The 23,022-nt window shown below is 44.4% G+C and overlaps 1 protein-coding gene across 1 annotated transcript in view; it reads right to left on the bottom strand.

The window, feature by feature from the left end:
- Positions 1-9,196, bottom strand: part of LOC137504246 (vomeronasal type-2 receptor 26-like) — a 31,169-nt gene extending 21,973 nt beyond the window's left edge. Inside the window, exons 1-4 of the mRNA XM_068232841.1 lie at positions 9,174-9,196; positions 7,834-8,125; positions 3,915-4,211; positions 55-228 (exon numbers count right to left, since the gene is read on the bottom strand). Coding sequence (XP_068088942.1) covers positions 55-228; positions 3,915-4,211; positions 7,834-8,125; positions 9,174-9,196 — 786 coding nt within the window. The remainder of the gene's footprint in view (positions 1-54; positions 229-3,914; positions 4,212-7,833; positions 8,126-9,173) is intronic.
- Between the last annotated feature and the right edge of the window lie 13,826 nt (positions 9,197-23,022).

Genomic DNA, 23,022 nt, shown 5'->3' with positions numbered 1-23,022 from the left:
GCCCAATCGGGTCTATCGGGTCCACTCTACTGTGCAGGCACAGGCGACTCCCACCTGTACAGTAGAGCGGATCCAATTGGGCTCAGCTATTTCTGCCGGAGCCCATCGAAAAGCTGCTACTGGGTCTGCACTTGACCGTCGTGGGTAAATATTGCCCCGACTGTGCAGTGCTTCTCGGTGATTGTCGGTTGAATTTTCAGGGGGACGGGCAGTGCTGGATTCCTGAAGCTTCAGAGGACAGGGGAGCATCATTAGGATCCTGAGGATTCCCACTCCTGAGGTAAGTACACAATAGGGGCTGTTTTTTTTCTTGCAGGTGTACTTTAAGGTTGTACAGGGACAGCCACTGATCAGTATATGCCTGCAGAGCTGACAGCAGTGCAGGTCCAGGGTGGCTTTTAGGTTCCAGGTCCAACATCCGCAGCACAGCATGACAATGTTGAACCTGCATTGTTGAATAGACTTTAGGGAAACATGGGGGCGCAGTGGAAGAGGAGGGCACAGCAGAAGAGGAGGAAGAGACTGCAGAGGAAGGAGGACTTTACACTGTAGTGTCTCAATGAAAACAGATTTTTGGAAGGCCTCAGAGTCACATTTCCTTGAATGAAGGCTGAATCTGGGTGGATGACCATGAAGTATGCAAGCTGGAAGGCAAAGTGGAGGATAAATGGGAAGTGAAAGTAGAAGGGGAAAAGGTAAAAGGTGGAAAAGGAGGAGGCTGCCATTCACTTGGAATGCTTATTTCCTTCAGTGCTTGCTCCCACAGGGCTTTGTGGCAGGAGTTCATGTGCCTTCTTAATGCTGCTGTACCTCGGTGGGTGTTGGTCTTCCTACCACTAATTTGTTATGGACACTAGAGTTGGGCCGAACCTCCGATTTTAGGTTCGCGAACCGGGTTCGCGAACTTCCGCGGAAGGTTCGGTTCGCGGTAAAGTTCGCGAACCGCAATAGACTTCAATGGGGATGCGAACTTTGAAAAAAAAAATAATTATGCTGGCCACAAAAGTGATGGAAAAGATGTTTCAAGGGGTCTAACACCTGGAGGGGGGCATGGCGGAGTGGGATACACGCCAAAAGTCCCCAGGAAAAATCTGGATTTGACGCAAAGCAGCGTTTTAAGGGCAGAAATCACATTGAATGCTAAATGACATGCCTAAAGTGCTTTAAAACATCTTTCATGTGTATACATCAATCAGGTAGTGTAATTAAGGTACTGCTTCACACTGACACACCAAACTGTTCACTGAACAGAACAGGTATGCAGTGGCGGGTTCACTGAACAGAACAGGTATGCAGTGGTGGGTTCACAGAACAGGTATGCAGTGGTGGGTTCACAGAACAGGTATGCAGTGGCAGGGTCACTGAACAGGTATGCAGTGGTGGGTGGGTTCACAGAACAGGTATGCAGTGGTGGGTTCACAGAACAGGTATGCAGTGGCAGGGTCACTGAACAGGTATGCAGTGGTGGGTGGGTTCACAGAACAGGTATGCAGTGGTGGGTGGGTTCACAGAACAGGTATGCAGTGGCAGGATCACTGAACAGGTATGCAGTGGTGGGTGGGTTCACAGAACAGGTATGCAGTGGCAGGATCACTGAACAGGTATGCAGTGGTGGGTGGGTTCACAGAACAGGTATGCAGTGGTGGGTGGGTTCACAGAACAGGTATGCAGTGGGCTCACTGAACAGAACAGGTATGCAGCCAGGAAAAGCTAAGCCTAACTAATCTTTCCCTATGAGAGACAGACAGCAGCTCGCCCTACTCTCTCTAATGCAGGCAGCCAGGCACACGAGTGGCCGTAATGGCCGCCGCTGCCTGCCTTATATAAGGGGGGGTGGGGCTCCAGGGGCTAGTGTAGCCTAATTGGCTACACTGGGCCTGCTGACTGTGATGTAGAGGGTCAAAGTTGACCCTCATAGTGCATTGTGGGGCGAACCGAACTTCCGGAAACGTTCGCCTGCGGGAGGCGAACGCAAACCACCGAAGTTCGCCGGGAACCGTTCGCCGGCGAACCGTTCGGCCCATCTCTAATGGACACAGGGTGCAGATGGCAATGTTACTATGAAAGGGAGACACACAGAAGTAAGAATACACTGCAGAGCCTTGTGCTGGTATTGTGTTAACCGTAGAAGTGACCATGCATGGTAGATGGCCAACCCCAGGTGCCATCACACTCAGTTGTTTGCCTTCTGACTCCTGCAAGCAGGGCTGGTTCTCTCACCAGGCAAGGTTAAACATTTGCATCTGGCGGCAGAGATTACAGGGGCAGCATTTTTGTACTGTGTTTACACTAACAGCATGTAGACAGAGTAGGACGAGAACGAGACTCACAGCAGCCAGCCAGTGTGCTATATTGTGTTGAGCTGCAGCATGTCATGTGAGAACATTAAATGAAGCAAAAATTATTGATTGCTGTGCGATCATTCCAAATCAGGTGTGTGGGGGGGGGGGGTCACATTCTCACAAGTTTGCCTCAGGCAGCAAAAAGTCTAGAACTGGCCGTGCCTGCAAGCTCTCTCATCTTCCTAGTCTTCTCCGATTCTCTGTCTCTCCCTCTGAACCCATCTCCTCTTCTTCCTGTCTTGTGGGCACCCATGTGACATCCAGGGCCACATCATCATCATCCCTATTGCTTGCAGCTTCCAACTCACAGAAGGCCGCAGCAGCAGGGACCTTACACCTTGTGGTGACCTGGATACTGTCATCTGAGTGCTGGTTATTAAGTCTAACTTCCTCCTCTCCTCCTCCATATGATAGCACATCATTTAGGTTTGTTAAAGTATTGAAGAATAACTTCTATGAACATATAGCCACACACTGAACTGTATATAAGCTTCACACCACACCACAAATAAAAACAACAAAACATTCACAGCTGGATGAATTTTTCAAATCCAGCCATATGGAATGCTGAGGCTGGTTTCACACTGTATTTTGGCATCAGCTATGTGTTGTGTCGCGCCCGTCGCACCGCAGTGCACCGCCAAAAACAGGCCTTCACGGAACACCAAGTTAGTACACGGTGTTACCTGTCTGGCATTCGGCCCAGCAGGAAGTGACACGTGCTTGCGGTCACTTCCTGCTTTGGGTTTGCAAAAGTGTATGGAAGTGTATTGTAAAAAAATACTCTTCCGCGCATGCGAGCCCCGAAGCCAACGGTTTAAAAAACCCAGCGTCGCCATATACTAACATGACTTCCAGACTGACACAGATCACCACAGGTTGCTGCAGAATCCCAGAGGTAACGTAGTTCTGTGCTAACGCTAAATTGGGCACTTCCAGTGCAGCATACCGCAACGTGTATAAACTCCCCCATAGGGCTTCTTCAGGCTGCGGCACCAGTCTGGAAATTTGCTGCACCACAACAGTGTGAAGCGCCCTATCAACAACAATTATTAGGACAACAATACTAATTTATAACTATCTTACAACTTGCTTTAGTCCATATCCTCCATATGTCCTCCTCAGTAAGTCCATTTTGTGCAGAGCAGCAGCCAAATTATATACTGACATGTATGCATAGGGCGGCTTTGACTCCCGAGCTTGAAGAAATTTTGACCTGGACTTTTGTTCTTTTGTGCAGTTAATTCCATCAAGATTATAAAAATGTTTAAAGAATCTGTGTTTGTCCGGGTTTGTGAAATGACATCTCATTGACTCAAATTGCAGATCTTCCATTAGTGGGTCAGAAGGGAACGATGTGACGTCATCAAATAGAGAGCTCTCTCCCTGAAAGGAATGTTTGCGCCAGACTAAAATGAAGCTGCAGTTGATGGGTTTAAGATAATTATCATACAAATGGATCATGTTTTGCCATGACTCTTGGACAAATAAGGTAAAATCCTTCCTAACAGTGTGCAGGTGATGTAAAAGTAAAGCATGGTGTACTAGAAAAATGCCACATATTATTAGAACCTTGGCTTTCGATTTCCAGAGAACCCCCAGTCCTCCTGGATTTGTTGCTCCATAACGACTAAGTTGGATGACATATTCGATGCAGATCTCATGTTGGGCCAACATCCTACTCAGTTCCTTTAATTCCACATCACCACTGCCATCGTTTGATGTCACCATTCCAACCCAGTTCCATCCAAAATGTAACAAAGTTTTTATAATAGCTGCATAGCGAACCCTTTCATCTGGTGTTATCACGTGTAAAGTTGGGAACATTTTCCTGTCCTTCAGCAGAGGGTCAGTCACCTGATAATTAATCTGTAAATGAAGTAATGAGCCATGATTAACCACTTCCTGCCCCATGATGTGAAAATAAGTCTCTGCACTCTCTACAAAATCCTAGATAACACTGTTATTTATCTCTGAGCTGATAACAATGCTACACAGTTGTAAAATAATGACATCAAGCCCCTCCCTTCCTCCCAGGGAATTCAATGGCAGGGTTAATGTGTAAACAAGTGTAAAACAAACATTCCAGGAACAGTTATAACAAGAAAGTAGGTTATATGCAATGTGTTACTAATACATATTAAAACAAATGAACTGTTTAAAGAGACTCTGTAACTACATTTTGAGGCTTATTTCTTCTATCCTATATGTTCCTATAGCTGTTCTAATGTGCTCTGTCTTACTGCAGCCTTTCCTATTTGCACAGTGGGTGTGTTATCTCTGTTATATGATCTAATCTTCTCTCCTCTGTCGGCTCTGTCGGGCTGAGGCAGTCAGGCTGGAATTTGCTGTGCTGCTTGTGATTGGATAAAAGCTATTCACACCCTCTCCAGGCCCCCTGCACACTCTGTATGACTCACACACTGAGCTACTCTCAGCCTATCACTCGCTATGCCTTTTGTTTGTAAACACTGCATAAAAATGGCAATTAAAAGTCAGGATTGCAGCAGGGAGAGGCAGAAACAGCACAAAGGGGCCCAGGAGAACATACTGTAATGAATAGAATGGTATGCTTTTTATTGTAATAATTTTACAGTACAGATTATCTTTAAATAAACAGGAGAGATAGACAAATAAAATGTGTGGACTTAATGTACAATAGACACTATTTACATTAAAGCTATAATGTATGAAAGTTGATAAATTATCTATTTTTTCCACTTTTTTTCTTATTTTCCTTTTAAAATACATAGAAAATAAGGTCATTAATAAAAAAAAATATCAGCCACAAAAAGCCTAATTTGTCCTGTGTGTTAGGATGCAAAAAGATGGGCAGAGCCAACACTAGCCAAATACATACCCGGGCAACGCCGGGCGACCAGCTAGTGTATGTACTGTATATACAGTATGTATGCATGTATGTGCCGCGATCACTCGAAAACGCCTTGACCGATTTGAACGAAACTTGGTATACAGATCCCTAACTACCTGGGATGATATGTTCTTGTGGTCTCACATCCCCCCTGCCCATCGAGGCTGAGCTACAAACAGCAAATCAGATTTCACCCATTCATGTCAATGGAAAAAAATGGCTGCCATTCTCACAGTAATTGAGCCAGAGTCTCCACACTTGGCACAGTTGGTTACTTGGTGACCGAGGTTACAAATCCAGAAAAAGTGTGTGGAGCATAAAACAATCAAATTTCAACCATTCATTTTAGATGGGAAAATGTAAACTGCAGCCATTCTTACACTGTTACTGGCAGGGTTTTCAAACTTGGTACACTTGGTCACTGGTTGAATGGGGTTAATATTTAGAAAAGTGGGTGGAGCCTACAACAGCCAATCAAAATCCACCTGTTGATTTTCAAGGGGAATATTTAAACTGCTGCCATTCTTACATTGTTAATGGAAGAGGCTTCAAACCTGCTACAGTCGGTCATTGGGTGACTGGGTCCAAATTCACTAAAGGGGCGGGGGACCAAACAGCCAATCAAATTTCCTTGGTGGATAAACTGCTTCCATTCACACATTTTTGATGCTAGGAACCCGAAAGCTCACAAACTTGGTCACTGAGTGACTGTCTGTGTGTCAAGGTTACAAAAAGTGGGTGGAGCCAAAAACATTTCACAGGGAAAATATAAACTGCAGCCATTCTTACACTGTTAATGGTAGGGTTCTCAAACTTTGCACAGTTGGTCACTGGGTGACTGATATTCAAGGGGAATATTAAAATTGCTGCCATTCTTACACTGTCAATAGCAGATGCCTCAAACCTGGTACAGTTGGTCACTGTGTGACTGGGGTTCAAATTCAGAATGGGGCAGAGCCACCAAAAACCAATCAAAGTTCTTATATTGATTTCAGCCATTCTGTTATTGGCAGGGTTCTCAAACTTGACGCATTTGGCCACTGAATGACTGCGATTAATATTCAGGAAAGTGGGTGGAGCCTTAAACAGCCAATCAAAATTCACTATTGGTTTTCAAGGGGAATTTTTACATTGTTGCCCTTCTTACACTCTTAATGGCAGAGGCCTTAAATCTGGTACAGTCAGTCACTGGGAGACTGGGGTTTAAATTCTTAAAAGGGGGGGGGCCACAAACAGCCAATCAGATTTGTTTAATTTCAATGGGAAAATGCAACTTATTGATGCCAAAGACCCCACAGCTCATAAACTTGGTCATTGAGTGACTGTATGTCAAGGTTAGAAATAATGGGGGAGCCAAAAACTACTAACTTTTTACATGGGAAAATATAAACTGCAGCCATTCTTACACTGTTAATGGTAGGGTTCACAAACTTGACACAGTTGGTCACTGGTTGACTGGGATTAATATTCAGAAAAGTGGGTGGAGCCTACAATGGCCAATCAAAATGTACCTTGATTTTCAAATGGAATATTAAAATTGCTGCCATTCTTGCACTGTTAATGGCACAAGCCTCAAACCTGCTACAGTCAGTCATTGGGTGACTGGGGTTCAATTTCAGAAAAGGGGGCAGATCCACACACAGCCAATCAGATTTTTTCATTTTACTGGGCAAATACAAATTATTGATGCCAAGGACCCCAAAGCTCACAAACTTGGTCATTGAGTGACTGTGTGTCCAGGTTACAAAAAGTGGGTGGAGCCAAAAACAAATTTCAATGGGAAATTATAAACTGCAGCCATTCTTACACTGTTAATGGTAGGGTTCTCAAACTTTGCCCAGATGGTCACTGGGTGACTGAGATTAATATTCAGGGAAGTAGGTGGGGCCTATAATAGCCAATCAAAATTCACCTGTGGATTTCCGAGGGAATATTTAAATTGCTGCCATTTTTACACTGTTAATAGCAGATGCCTCAAACCTGCTACAGTTGGTCATTGGGTGACTGGGGTTCAAATGCTGGAGAGGGGCGGAGCCACAAATAGCCAATCTGATTTGTTTAATTTCTATGGGAATATTCAAATTATTGATGCCAAAGACCCCAACGCTCACAAACTTGTCATTGAGTAATCGTGTGTTAGGGTTAGAAAACGTGGGCAGAGCCAATACTAGCCAAATGCATACCCCAGAAACTCCAGGTCATCAGCTAGTTAATTTATAAACAAGGCTGGACGTATACTTTACTTTCGGCCATAGGCCAAATTTCTTGTTGTTTCCTATCCATGTGCAACAGAGCCCCTCCCATTCCATGTGCAACAGAGCTCAACAGAGCCCCTCCCATTCCATGTGCAACAGAGCCCAACAGAGCCCCTCCCATTCCATGTGCACTAGAGCCCATTCCATTCCATGTGCAGCTGTACCACTCTTTCATGTACAGCTCCCTTGAATGTCATCTCTTCTCTTTCATATGTTTCTCCCCATTTGCAGACTCCCTTTTCCAGTTGCAGTCTTCTCTCCCATAGTTCATAAACACAAATTCAGCTGATTGGCCTGCTTGGTTACACAAGCTTTTCCTAATTGGTTGAAGATAAATTTCATATACAAAATATTGCTCACTCACCTGGGTGTACCGATAGAGGCTAAGTAGCTGGGCCATGACGTAGCTGGTAGGTAAACTGGTGTCACCAATAAAGCCAGCCACTTCCCCGTACCTCCTGCAGGAATAGTTAGGAGCCTCCACCGGTTTTCCGGATAATATATGCAGCACATAGCCCAAGTTTTGCTGTGGACTTCCACAAGTGTCAAATATATGATAACCCAAAGTAACGTTAGGCAGAATATTGGGGTTCTTATTAATTGTATTGACAGCAAAGATCAGTGTCAAGATGCATTTGTACTCTTCAATGTTAATCCTGCAACATATTAAAAGCTTTAAAAAGTACATACAATAACTGATACTAAAGTAAACATGTTTAAATATTTTTATACTGTAAAACATTACTAAAAATCTATACTAAATACCATTATGGCTCAGTTCACACTGGATGGATCAAAAATAGCCCCCCCCCCAAAAAAAAAAACTGAGAAGTTAAACAGATCAGTTGTTATTTGGCACCAGTTTTTGATCTGTTTTGTTAGTCCATGGACAACGCAAAGCATCTGTCACTCTGGAATTATTGAAACCCCCAAACTTGCGGTGCTTTCAACGGAACGTGCTGGACAGATCCATTCTAACGAAGCAATGTGTACAGATCCATTGGTTGACATTGGATCCGTTCCTATCTGTTAAGACATGTATCGGTATGATCCACTAAATAGACCACTTTGCCGGCCAGTGAGAACCAGGCCTAAGATCTCTAAGAATGAGGAATTAAAAAAAAAAAACTTTTGTAAGAGAGAAATGTTTGTGATATGCTTTATCAAAACAAGTACATTTTTTTCAAAGATACATATGTTACCCTTTTAGGAGAAGAAATGTGCCACATTGAACCATGTACTTAAATATGATCATGAAAATGTTGGTGTGCGCAATTCATTTCCCTGATTAGTATAAAAGTACATTAGCCATCTTTGCAATTAGGGCTGCAATCAAAATCCCCCAAAAGGTTGCCAGTTTCATGTAAGATACACTTCTGGGCCTCTCTTGGGCCTCCCTGCAATGAAATATTCTGGGCTTAACCCACAAAAGCCATGCATGAGAGGCTCCATACTCAGGGGTGGACAGCCCATGATGCCAGGTGAAACTAGTTCATCAGGCGGCATGGGCGCTGAAGTGGCATCCTGCCCGCCTCCCTCACTCCCCATGGCCGTGGCTCAACTCACCTTCTGAGCTGCCAGCCGCTTCCTCTGGGATAATCCCTGGCCTCCTCATCTCATCATAGACCTCAGAGACCGCGGCTGCTATGAAGAGGAAGCAGGACAGCGGCTCTCTGTAGTGGTGCATATACAGGAGTTTCTTACTTCTCGTATATCGCTGTTACCATGGGAGCCACTGTCCTGCTTCCTCTTCATAGAAGCCGCACTCTATGTGAGGTCACAATATGATGAGAAGAGGAGGCCAGGGACTATCCCAGAGGCATTGACCGCTGATTTAGAAGGTGAGATGAGTGGTGGCCGTGAGGAGGGAGGGAGGTGGGAGCAACTGAAGCAACTATACTACCTGAACTGGGGAAACTATACTACCTATACTGGGGGCAAGTATACTACCGGTACTGAGGCAACTATACTAGCTACCTTTACTGGGGCAACTATGCTAGCTACCCATACTGGGGGCAACTTTACTACCTATACTGGGGGCAATTATACTACCTATACTGGGGGTGACTATACTACCTTTACTGGGGGCAACAATACTACCTATACTGGGGAAACTATACTAGCTACCTATACTGGGACAACTATACTACCTATACTGGGGCAACTATACTAGCTACCTATACTGGGACAACTATACTACCTATACTGGGGCAACTATACTACCTATACTGGGGGCAACTATACTACCTACACTGGGGCAACTATACTACCTATACTGGGGGCAAGTATTCTACCGGTACTGAGGGAACTATACTAGCTACCTATAATGGGGCAACTATGCTAGCTACCCATACTGGGGGCAACTTTACTACCTATACTGGGGGCAACAATACTACCTATACTGGGGCAACTATACTACCTATACTGGGGGCAACTATACTAGCTACCTTTACTGGGCAACTATACTGGGGCAACTATACTACCTATACTGGGGCAACTATACTACATATACTGGGGGCAAGTATACTACCGGTACTGAGGCAACTATACTAGCTACCTATAATGGGGCAACTATGCTAGCTACCCATACTGGGGGCAAATTTTCTACCTATACTGGGGCAACAATACTACCTATACTGGGGCAACTATACTACCTATACTGGGGGCAAGTATACTACCGGTACTGAGGCAACTATACTAGCTACCTATAATGGGGCAACTATGCTAGCTACCCATACTGGGGGCAAATTTACTACCTATACTGGGGGCAACAATACTACCTATACTGGGGCAACTATACTACCTATACTGGGGGCAACTATACTAGCTACCTTTACTGGGCAACTATACTGGTGCAACTATACTACCTATACTGGGGGCAACTACACTAGCTACCTTTACTGGGCAACTATACTGGGGCAACTATACTACCTATACTAGGGGCAACTATACTAGCTACCTTTACTGGGGCAACTATACTGGAGGCAGCTATACTACCTATACTGGGGGCAACCATACTAGCTACCTTTACTGGGTCAACTATACTGGAGGCAGCTATACTACCTATACTGGGGGCAACTATACTAGCTACCTTTACTGGGGCAACTATACTGGAGGCAGCTATCCTACCTATAAATAAATGTTAATGTTAGCACATGCCCATTCCCCGCTTACCATTTGACTGTTCTTTTGAAAATGTTCAGTAAGGAAGAAAGGCCCAATTCTCCATGAGAACTTTGAATTTTCACTCACTTTTTTCACTACATATCAATTAGGAGAGTCTGCAAAGGCAATGTAGGTTGGTAACAGCAAGAGATAGCAGAATCTTTCAGAGTTCTCATTAACATATTGGGGACCGGCTGCCTAAACTGCCACAAGGACCAGGTGAATTTGCATGTGGGTGGGGGCGTGTTTGCAGGGGTCAGGCAGCTGGATCCCCACTTTTGATAGCTGGGCTGTGTCCCCCCCCCCCCTGTAGCCAGATGTCCCCCCTGTAGCCAGCAGCCTTTACTCACCTTCCAGGCTCCAGCGCTGAGCCGCAGTGAACCCCTCCGCTCTGACCGGCATCTGCTGCTCAGTTCTGAGTCACAGCTTGATGAATTCATCAATCCGGGACCCGGCACTGACGCCTGAGCGAGCGGGGATGCCGGGCAGAGTGGAGGGGAGCGCCGATTGCCATGAGAATGGCAGGAAGGTGAGTTGATCCTCTTCTTTTCCCCCCCTACCACCGCATCAGTAACAGGGATCACTACAATCCTCCAGCGATCGTAGTATACACATGATCAGAAGCCATATGTGATGGCTTCTGATCCCTGATGGTAGATGTCAGCTGTCATATGACAGCTTAATCTCCCCTCTCGGGTGTGCACGATCACGTTGGGAGCGGAAACAGTGGGCGGAGTAAATTCTATGCCGCATCAGAGTTAGGCGGCCAGAAGGGCGGCATAGGATTTACTCCACCGGTCGCCTAAAGGTTAAAATGTTTATTAGAAAATAGATGCAAAAAATGACAATTTTGCACTTACAAAATACATGTAGGAGGTCCTCGAAACATATTATTTCCAAAGGATTCATAGTGAGCAGAGATTAGTCCTCCAATAATCAGATCTCCCTCTTGATAATATTCATATTCAAACATAAATCTTGTGGCATTGAGTCTGCATTGAGTGTCCAGGCTCCAGGCTATGGCTGCTCCATAGTAAGTGACAGAGAGGAGTGACAGCAGATAACGGACAGGTTGTACAGGAGACCAAGTCATGTCATATACTGAGTGTCCAGGCTCCAGACTATGGCTGCCCCATAGTAAGTGACAGAGAGAAGTGACAGCAGATAACAGACAGGCTGTACAGGAGACCAGGTCATGTCATATACTGAGTGTCCAGGCTCCAGGCTATGGCTGCTCCATAGTAAGTGACTGAGAGAAGTGACAGCAGATAACGGACAGGCTGTACAGGAGACCAGGTCATGTCATATACTGAGTGTCCAGGCTCCAGGCTATGGCTGCTCCATAGTAAGTGACTGAGAGAAGTGACAGCAGATAGACAGGCTGTACAGGGGACCAGGTCATGTCATATACTGAATGTCCAGGCTCCAGGCTATGGCTGCTCCATAGTAAGTGAATGAGAGAAGTGACAGCAGATAACAGACAGACTGTACAGGAGACCAGGTCCTGTCATATACTGAGTGTCCAGGCTCCCGGCTATGACTGCTCCACAGTAAGTGACTGAGAGAAGTGACAGCAGATAGACAAGCTGTACAGGGAACCAGGTCATGTCATATACTGAGTGTCCAGGCTCCAGGCTATGACTGCTCCATAGTAAGTGACTGAGAGAAGTGACAGCAGATAGACAGGCTGTACAGGGGACCAGGTCATGTCATATACTGAATGTCCAGGCTCCGGGATATGGCTGTCCCTTAGTAAGTCTTAGTAACAGGAGTGACAGCAGATAACAGACAGGCTGTACAGGAGACCAGGTCATGTCCTATACTGAGTGGCCAGGCTCCAGGCTATGACTGCTCCATAGTAAGTGACTGAGAGGAGTGACAGCAGATAACAGGTTGTACAGGAGACCAGGTCATGTCATATACTGAGTGTCCAGGCTCCAGGCTATGACTGCTCCATAGTAAGTGACAGAGAGGAGTGACAGCAGATAACAGGCTGTACAGGAGACTAGGTCATGTCATGTAGGAGATCTCTTGTCCCTGGCAGCTGTGCACATCTCCAGCACAGGAGAGACACACAATCACCAGCACCTTATATCATCATCTGAGGCAGAATTACATTTACAGACGCAGCTACACAACAATAAAATCATGATATAATTGTAATAACACAATTTATTTTCTTACTCTTGTCAAAATATGATTTAGAGCTATTTTGTGCACAAATTCACAGTGGCTTTGTATTCATAGTGCTGTAGTATTCCTTGCTTATAAACTGATAAAAGAATATGTGCAAATGAGTGCAATATACATAGAAGTAAATACACAAATGTTTAAAGTAAAAAGTATTTCACTTTAATAAAGTGACATCAAAATGTGTTAAAGTGGACCTGAACTCTTGTTGAGGACAGAAGGAAAACAGAGAAAAATGCATCCTGTATGTATTTAGAGAGTTTAGCCTGTTTAATTCCCTCTCATTTCTACCTATTCACAAGTTGTAATTTGATCTCTCCCCTTTGTCAAATGACCCCTTTGTCAAATGGGGTCAAACTTTAAACACATTCCAGAAGGGAGGCGTGGCTAGTAATGGACCAGTGAGTATCCAGAGGCATCCTGCTGTCTAAGTACACTAATTTGCCCTCCTTCCAGGCAGTAAGAGTGAGTGAACTCCTGGGTAGTGGCCCGGATGAAAACAATACAGCAACCAGACGTTGGGCAGGCTGGTACAGAAGCTGGCCAGTTTTGCTTGAAGCAGTTCCCAAGATGGATCCGGTGACCTTGTTGGCTTGAGCTCTACAGCAGTGTAAAAGCTGAAGGTTCAGAGGGAGCTGCCGAACCACTACCTACAGTAAGGAGTGGGAGAAGATGTAGGGAAAAATGTCAGGCTCCACTTTATAAAACAGCCGGAGGAGCAGGGGGAGGCAGGCAAAAAAGAACCCTCTCGGGCAGAACCTAGGGCAGCAATTAAGTCTGTCCAACCATTACTTACATCGCAGTTGGTCTCCATCCAGTCATGCTGTCATTTGTAAAGCATGAAATGTCCAAGCTCAAGGAATGAACAGCAGAAAACTGAGTGCAGGATCTGTTACACAGAGGTCCTGATGGGGTCTACATAACAGGATCTGCAGAGAGTAACCAGGTCTTCAGACTATACAGCAGGGTCTGCAGAGAGTAACCAGGTCTTCAGACTATACAACAGGGTCTGCAGAGAGTAACCAGGTCTTCAGACTATACAACAGGGTCTGCAGAGAGTAACCAGGTCTTCAGACTATACAACAGGGTCTGCAGAGTGTGACCAGGTCTTCAGACTATACAGCAGGGTCTGCAGAGTGTGACCAGGTCTTCAAACTATACATTAGGGTCTGCAGAGCATAACCAAATCTTCAGACTATACAGCAGGATCTGCTGAGAGTAACCAGGTCTGGTGGATCGTTCAAGTCCAGTCTTATCAGCTGAACGACGGACTTTACACACGCCCGATTTGACGTCCGTACGACTGAACAACCGGACATCCAAACGATGGGCCTTTAAAGGGAACCTGAACTAAGTAAAATAATTTAAAATAAACACATGATGTAGCTGCAAATACATATTACATACTTACCTCACTGTCAGTTCCACTCAGAAGCTCACCATTTTCTTCTTACAGTGATCCCTTCCAGTTCTGACAAAATTTTGTCAGAACTGAAATATACCAGTTGCTGTCAGTTACAACTGAATGTGCAAGATAATGTCCATGTTTCCCTATGGCTCAAGTGGGTGGTATTACAGTTTAACAGTGTGCTGACCAGGAAGCTGTTACACAGGGTAATGGCCATTTTCAAAATGAAGGACAGAGAATTCCATTGATCATAGTGGACAAACAGGACGCAGGAGAGGAGAAAGAGATTGAGGAGTAGACTAGACAGGGGGTAAGTATGAACTGTGTATGGCTATTTTGACTTTTAATTTTCAGTTCAGGTTCTCTTTAATTTGTCAGTATCCCACCCAGTCTTTGCTTTCCCTGTATGTAATCCCACTGTGAGTTTTCCCTCTGAAGATACAAATTTGCAGAGATCTAGAGTACTGCCAAACAGGGAGTTGGCATTGTCTAAAAATAGTTAAGTTAATGAGGAACAAAGAGTCGCTGGTGTTCATAAGTCTTTTTTAAGTATGAACTATTGTCAAAGTGCTGGGCAAAATTTGCCTTCAGCAAAGATGGTGAAGGGTCTGTCTTTTGGGGTTTGGGTGAAGTTTGTAAATGGCTTTGGCTGCATTTTGGATGGTTTATTAAAAAATCCTGTTTTCCACAGGTATTGGGTTCAGGAAGGCTCCTGCAGCGGCAGATTTGGGGCTGCAGGGCCTTCCTGTAGTGAAGGTGGTGGAGGATGTGGTAGAGAAAAATTTTCCAGTAGCTGGAAGTGACGTTTTCATCACTTCCGGTAGTTTAGAGTTAGCGGTAGCAGCTTCTATGAGAAGCAAAGTGATACAGGGGACGGTGGCTGTGATGGGAGCAATTGTGGCAACGGGCAGCAGGCTAAATCAGTTATAGGGGGGCAAAAAAACCCCTTTCTCCAACTGTGGGGAAAACAAAGGTAACCTGGGCAGCCACAAGGTTGCAGGGGAAAACTGGAAATGAGGATATGAGTAGGGTCAACCAGGTGCCTGCAACAACATTAACAGAAAAACATAAGTGAACTAATTAATTATGGTCGTCAGAGGGTAAGTGGGCAGAGGGTAAATGTCAGAAACACCTGATCTGCTGCATACTTGTTCAGGGTCTACGGCTAAAGGCATTAGAGGCAGAGGATCAGCAGGACAGCCAAGCAACTGGTATGCCTTAAAATCAATTAGGTATGGCAGCCTCCATATACTTCTCGCTTCAGGTTCCAAAGTCCTAGCTATGGCACAGTTACTTGAGTAAAAAAAAAATAAAAACAGCCAGAGGAGCTTGGCAAAGTTACAGACTTTTTGCATATGCTCCGTCCTTATTGCCTGAAGAAGCGGGGTTAATCCTGAAAAACGCGTTGTATGATCTTGTGGAGTGTATAAGTAAACTGCTTTATTGATATTATGTCAATATTATCTTGTGTCTGCTTGGAGGAGATAAGTCCACCAGTGCCGCCTCTATTTTTAAACTTTTCAGATACTTTCATTCTTTTGACAATGGCCTCAATTCACTAAGATCATGCTGGAGATAATAAGGCAAGAGAAAACTTACCTCCACACAGTGAGAGAGTTATCCTATCTCTTCATTCCTTTAGTTACCTCCTCTGTAGTTAAGTTACCTCCTCTGTAGTTATTTTCACATGCAGTTAATTAACAGCCTGTCTTTAACTTTAGAATTCTGGAGTTATTTTAAGGATTGGAGAGTTAACTTAAAGACAGAAGAGTTAACTTAAGGTTTGCCTGAGGTAAAATGTTCCCTGAATACGACATGCCTCATCGCCATGGTGATCGCTCTAGAAATGTTATTAAAGACAGGAGATACGCTTAGTGAATTGAGGCCATTGTCCAAGTCCACCCTTGGTGGAGGGGTGTTTTTTCCCCATTTTCTCCTATCTACAGAGAACGACTTCTTAATCCTGAGTGGGGTCAGGACTAATCTCCCCATCTGCATAATCAGTGGTTGCCTGAGAGGAAACCCTGACTTGTGAGTATCTTGTATTATTTACTCTATATCTCTTCCTCTGCTACCAGTACATACTACACCATATTGGGCTCTCGGTGTCCCTCTTTAATCTTACAATATGGTAAACTTATAAACATGGGCCCATATGCAATTAACTTTTTCTCCTGAGTTTTCTCTTAGGTGATTATCTCATAACTTGCCAATAAAATACTTTTTAAGCCACCAAAATGCAAGAAAATAGTACATTTTGATATTACTTTTTCACCAACTTTTTGGTACTTTTTTAATTGCAAAGTGTTAAAAAATGATTTTAACCACTTCAGGACCATAAGCTTACACCCCCCCCCCCCCCCCCCTAGTGACCAGGTTATTTTTTACAATTCAGGTCCCTTCAGCTTTAAGGGCTCGCTGCAGGGCCATACAACTAAGTACACAAGTGATCCCCCCTCCCCCCTTTTCTGCCCACCAACAGAGCTTTCTGTTGGTAGGTTCTGATAGCTGCTGCAGTGTTTTTTTTGTTTTTTTTTTAATAAATTTGTGTATTTTTTATTTATTTATTTTGCCCACCTTATCTATCTCCCCTCCAGCCAATGACAGTGATCGGCTGTCACAGACATCAGCCTATGAGAGCTGATCGCTCTTGAGCCTGTACAGCACTGTCAGGGATGGTCGTAGTCAGCCAACTTCGCTAGGCTGGAACTATGCGTAGTTTTACGCAATTACGCTTCGCCAAACTACGGCTTCGAAATCAAATATTCGCTTTGTATGCATTTCGTAAAATACGCGTTAAAATACGCAATTACGCGGAGTGCGAAGCGTAGTGTATGCGGATGCTTATGCCTGTATGCAGAAAATTTTACGCATTAATTCCTCTTTAGATGCTTATCCCATGAACTCTTCTATGCGTACATTCCCCTTTCCAATGTGTAAATTTGTAAGCATTCAATCGTACGTGAAAAAATAGATGTGAGTAATGCATACGTAGTTCACTACGCAATGCACATGTTAACTATGCATAGTAAGCGTAAGCTACGCGTAGCGGTACTTTGCTACGCGTAAATTTGTAAGCGTAGTTCTGCAACTTCACCTACGAACTACGATGCGTAGATGCAAACTACGATGCGTAAATTCGCACTGGCGTAGTTTCTGCTCATCCCTGAGCACTGTACAAAGTAAATAGATGGAAAAAATTCTGGGAGACTGATGACAGAGCGGGGATGCGCGTGAATCGGCGCACGCAATTCTTGCACAACCCTGCTCCAGGACTTGACATCTTTCGGCGTTAGGTGGTCCTGGGGCCGCCACCCTCCTGACGGTGATCAACGTTAGGCAGTTGGGAGAATCCAATTCTGCATCAGGTGACACTGCTGTCCAACTGGACTGAAGGTTGTCACCTGGGTATGCTTCACTGTCTGATGCACAAAGACATTCTTCAGGCACTGCATGACTGCATAGCTGCTGCTGGGAGCTCTCCTCCAGGCATAATGGGGGGGAGGGGAGAATCAATACGTATATTCAATGTTATGTTTTTCAACATCATTTTATGTATGTTCCGTCCCACCAGCAGTCTGAAGTATGTTGACCTGGCCCTTGACCAAAAAAGTTTGGGGACCTCTGAACAAGACGAATAATTAGAAAGGAGCAGGAGAGAGACAGCACAGCTGTTTCTAAACAAGTGAAGGGAAAAAAGATTTGTACTTATGAAAGGAACATATCTCTTCATTTAACCACTTGAGGACTGCAGGGCTAAACCCCCCTAGTGACCAGGCCATTTTTAGTAAAATGGGCCACTGCAGCTTTAAGGCCAACACAGCACACAAGTGATCCCCCCCCCCCTTTTCTCCCCACCAACAGAGCTCTCTGTTGGAGGGGTCTGATCGCTCCCTCCATGTTTATTTTTTTTTAAAATAAATATTATTGTTTGTGTTTTGTTTTGTTTTTATCCTGTCTCTTTAAAACCCTTCCCTCCCTCCCTCCCCACAGCCGGCCAGTTACAGCGATCGGCTGTCAGTGGCTTCTGCCTATGAGAGCCGATCGCTCTCTTGTCCCCAGTGCAGCGCTGCTGCTGATCGCAGCGCTGCACAGTTTAAATAGACGGCGATCACGCTGTCTAACAGTCTCCCGAGCGGCAATAGCTGCTCGGAGACTGAAGAGGGGGCGGAGCTCCGCCCTCCAAGCATGAGATCCGCGTGCAGCATATGCGCGATCTCATGCAAATTACAGCCCCAGGACTTTACGGCAATCAGCGTTAGGCGGTCCTGGGGCTGCCGCCGCGACCACGCCCATTGACGTGACGCGGGCGGCAGAAGGATAAATTGCATTTTGAAAAAGGGCCACAGAACCCCTTTAAACCACATGGAACTGATTTGGGATAAACTAGAACTCTTTACCATTATTCGAATAGACATTCCATTGTGGGAGCCTTGTTGCATTGTGGGAAAAAATAGCTGTTTCAAACTGAAGCAAAGCAGTCATTATCTCCCTCTGTGCATCTGTATGTCTACTGTAGGAAAAAAAAACAAAAAAACCTCTAGCCTATCGAATTGTAAGGGGATGTGGTTATAGATAATGGCAGTAGGTGCTGTTTTTTTCATGTCTGCCAATGTAAAGATGATGACCTGCAGGCTGATTGTGGATCAAACAACATGAACAAATTACATGGCGAATATCAATAGTTTCTTGATCTCTCTTCTATTTTGTAACATCTCAATTTGCAAAGTATTGATTGATTTATTTCCCTTTTTGTCTGTGTGCCTTTCATGGCTTAAAATGTATAGTGAAGTATTATTATTATTATTATTATTATTATTATTCACAATAAATACAAACACAACAGCAATGGTAAAGATAAAAAACCCGCTTTGTCATCATCACAATACCAACTACAGTCATGGCTGAAATTGTTGGCACTCCAGAATTGTTTCCAGGAAATCAAGTATTTCCCACAGAAAAGTATTGCAGTAATACACGTTTTCCTATACATATGTTTATTTATTATTATTTATTTATTTATTGTACTTATAAAGCGCCAACATATTACGCAGCGCTGGACATTAGTTTAGGTTACAGACAATATTTAGGGGTGACATACAGCAATATGACAATACAGGAATAATAGAAAACCAGATCACACAGCACAGTATGAGTACAAGGTAATGCTTAGTCACTGGATGGAGCATGGAGATCACACAGCACAGTATGAGGACAAGGTAATGCTTAGTCACTGGATGGAGCATGGAGATCACACAGCACAGTATGAGTACAGGGTAATGCTTAGTCACTGGATGGAGCATGGAGATCACACAGCACAGTATGAGTACCAGGTAATGCTTAGTCACTGGATGGAGCATGGAGATCACACAGCACAGTATGAGTACAAGGTAATGCTTAGTCACTGGATGGGAGCATGGAGATCACACAGCACAGTATGAGTACAAGGTAATGCTTAGTCACTGGATGGAGCATGGAGATCACACAGCACAGTATGAGTACAGGGTAATGCTTAGTCACTGGATGGAGCATGGAGATCACACAGCACAGTATGAGTACAAGGTAATGCTTAGTCACTGGATGGAGCATGGAGATCACACAGCACAGTATGAGTACAAGGTAATGCTTAGTCACTGGAGAGGAGCATGGAGATCACACAGCACAGTATGAGTACCAGGTAATGCTTAGACACTGGAGGGGAGCATGGAGATTAGGCAAGTTAGGTTCACTCAGATGCCTAGCATGGGTTCACAGTAATGGAGGTGCATGATCAGGTTGGACACAAAAGGAGGAGGACCCTGCCCAAAAGCTTACAATCTAGAGGGACAGGTAGGGACACGAGAGGTAGGAGACCAGAGTTCGGCTGTGGGTTTAGAGCACTTGTGAGGGGTAGCAGGCTAGAGTGAAAAGGTGAGTTTTGAGGGCCTTCTTGAAGATGCTGAAGGAGGGGGGTGCCCTAATGGGTGGAGGTAGGACATTCCATAGTGTTGGAGCAGCTCTTGAGAAGTCCTGGAAGCGTGCACGGGACTGGGTGATGCGGGGGGCGGTTAGGCGAAGTTCATTGGAAGAGCGGAGTGAGCGGCTAGGTGTGTACCTCTGAGTAAGATTGGAAATGTAGGTTGGACAGGTTTTGTGGACAGACACAATATCTTGAATCTGATTCTGGACTGTTTATTGTTTATTCCCTTTGTGTGTATGTATTGGAACAAACCAAAAAAAAAAGAAGGAAAAAAAAGAAAACGGGACATAATGGGCATTATTCACAAAGCTTTTTCACCTGTTTTCCTCTGTTTTCACCTGATCTACAGTATGTTACATTTTTAAGCTCCCAAAGATCACAAATATAATATAATTAAGGTGAGTAAAGTAATATTAAAATGAAGTTAATCAGGAAGAACTTACTTTGAGTGATTCTTTTGCTTGTAAATGTGCTTAAAGGTTATTTTTTATTAATTAGGTGATAAATAAGTCATGTTTGAGAAGTTTTGCGAATAGAGCCCAATGTCATACAAAACTCCAAAAATGGGCTGGTATTTTCCCGACTTTTTAAAAAAAATCGATTAGCCTTTGATGAATTGAAGCCTATCTCTCAGGGGCATAGCTACAACTCACTGGGCCTCATAGCAATTTTTTTGACCATGTGTGTCAGATCTGTGAGCAAATACACTTCTGATCAGGTTACAAGTTTTGTCCCCTTTCTAATCTTTTCTAATAGAAGTTAGCATTGCAACCCCCTCCCCCTCTACACTCTCTACTTGCAGACAGTGTAATTAGTAGCTAGACAAGCAGCATCAGCAGCGCTGCTCTCTCCACTCACATGGAACAACGAGGTTGCACTCTCTGCTAGGCACTGTATGTCACACACAGGCTGACTCCTCACTCTGCACAGCAGCATCAGGGAATCCTTCGTGCACACCACCACCAGCAGCTCCTCCTCCCTGGCCGGAACTACAAATTAATTGTCGGGCCAGCCAGGGAGGCATCTATTCACAGCAGACTGGTGAGAAAATAGTCCCCTCTCACCTGCCTGCTGCTGCTTCAAGATTTTAGCCAGGATCATTGGGAAAGGGGGCTTTGGGGAGGGTGGAGGGTGCTTTCTTCCTGCTCTGTTAATAAACTAAATTTTATAATAAAAAAATATGTTTCCTGCTACCAGGATGGAGCCCCCTAGTGGCCTGGGGCCCCATAGCAACTGCTATGCCTGATATCCCTATTCCTACGCCCCTGCTCTCTATTTTAACACATCTGGTGTGATTATGCACGTGGGGCAACAGTGTGTGATTGTCTCAAGTGTGACTCCTGCATGATTCCTACTTGAGAGCTGCCATAAAGTGTCCCAAGCTACCTCAATCTAACTGGTACCTTATTCTCTCTCATTTACAGCCTCAGAAGAGAAAGGGAGAGACGCAGCATGCTTCACTTCTCCCTTTTCATGTATCAGTACATGGCCATGGATGGGACTGTACGAAAGAGATGAAGGAGGCCTCGTAATGCCCCTGACGCTATTTATTGGGCACCATAATTTAACTTAATTGCTACTAATCATTGCTGTTATCATTGCCTCCTATGGCGGGGCCATTTTTATCCCCTTTTCTCCTGCTCCATTTTTATCTGCTTCCCTGCCCAGGCCCCAACACTAGGTGTTCGTAGATCCTTGGAAAAGTAGAGATTAGATTCCTAAATTCACTTTTTTGATGAACACCAGGGATGGTCATAGTCAGCCAACTTCGCTAGGCTGGAACTACGCGTGGTTTTACGCAATTATGCTTCGCCAAACTACGGCTTCAAATTCAAATATTCGATCCGTATGCATTTCGTAGACTACGCGTTAAAATACACAATTACTCGTAGTGCGAAGCGTAGTATATGCGTAGTATATGCGGATGCTTATGCCCGCATGCAGAACATTTTACACATTAATTCCTCTTTCGGGAACTCGGATGCTTATGCCTGTATGCAGAAAATTTTACGCATGAATTCCTCTTTAGATGCTTATCCCGGGAACTCTTCTATGCGTACATTCCCTTTTCCAATGCGTAAATTTGTAAGCATACAAACGCAGGCAGAAAATTAGACATGAGTAACGCATTCGCAGTTCACTACGCAATACACATGTTACCTACGCATAGTTGGCATAAGCTACGCATAGCGGTACTTCACTACGCTTGAAGTTATGAAAACATTATATTTTTTTTAAAGTTAAACTACTCTTTAACCTTTTCTGGACTACTTAACACCCTTAAAAAGTATCTGAACTGACATTTGACATGATGACATAAATATGTTTATGTATAGTGCTAAGTATCTATATATATAATAGAGTAAGTGCCTCAACCTTCAAACAAGAAGACGTAGCGCCCTGCCCCCAGGGCCGGTCCAAGCAAGAAGAAGGGGCTGGTCCAAGCAAGAAGAAGAAGTAGCGCCCTGCCCCCAGGGCCAGTCCAAGCAAGAAGAAGGGGCTGGTCCAAGCAAGAAGAAGTAGTGCCATATCGAACCAAGGGCGAAGAGGGATAATTTGCATATTCAGTAGCAGTGCATTGTGGGTAACCACAAATGTTCACTTATAGCTGAATTATTGCAGATTTGCTTCTGTTTTAAAAAGACAAATTACATCAAGCTTTGCATTTTTTTTAGTAGGAGGGCTTTTTGGTCCCTTTTATCCCCCTATACATTCTTAGTAGTTTGGGTCACCCCAGCTGCTTGGTTACTCTGTTGTACTGGTCCAAGCCCTAGCTCATAAAGCCATATCAATCCCTGCTATGTACTGATGAGGACCAAAAGTCTGAAATA

The sequence above is a fragment of the Hyperolius riggenbachi genome, chromosome 1, assembly GCF_040937935.1.
Source record: "Hyperolius riggenbachi isolate aHypRig1 chromosome 1, aHypRig1.pri, whole genome shotgun sequence".
NCBI classification, from domain to species: Eukaryota; Metazoa; Chordata; class Amphibia; order Anura; family Hyperoliidae; genus Hyperolius; species Hyperolius riggenbachi.
The sequence above is the reverse complement of the archived record's forward strand: the minus strand, read 5'-3'. Positions and strand labels throughout refer to the sequence as shown.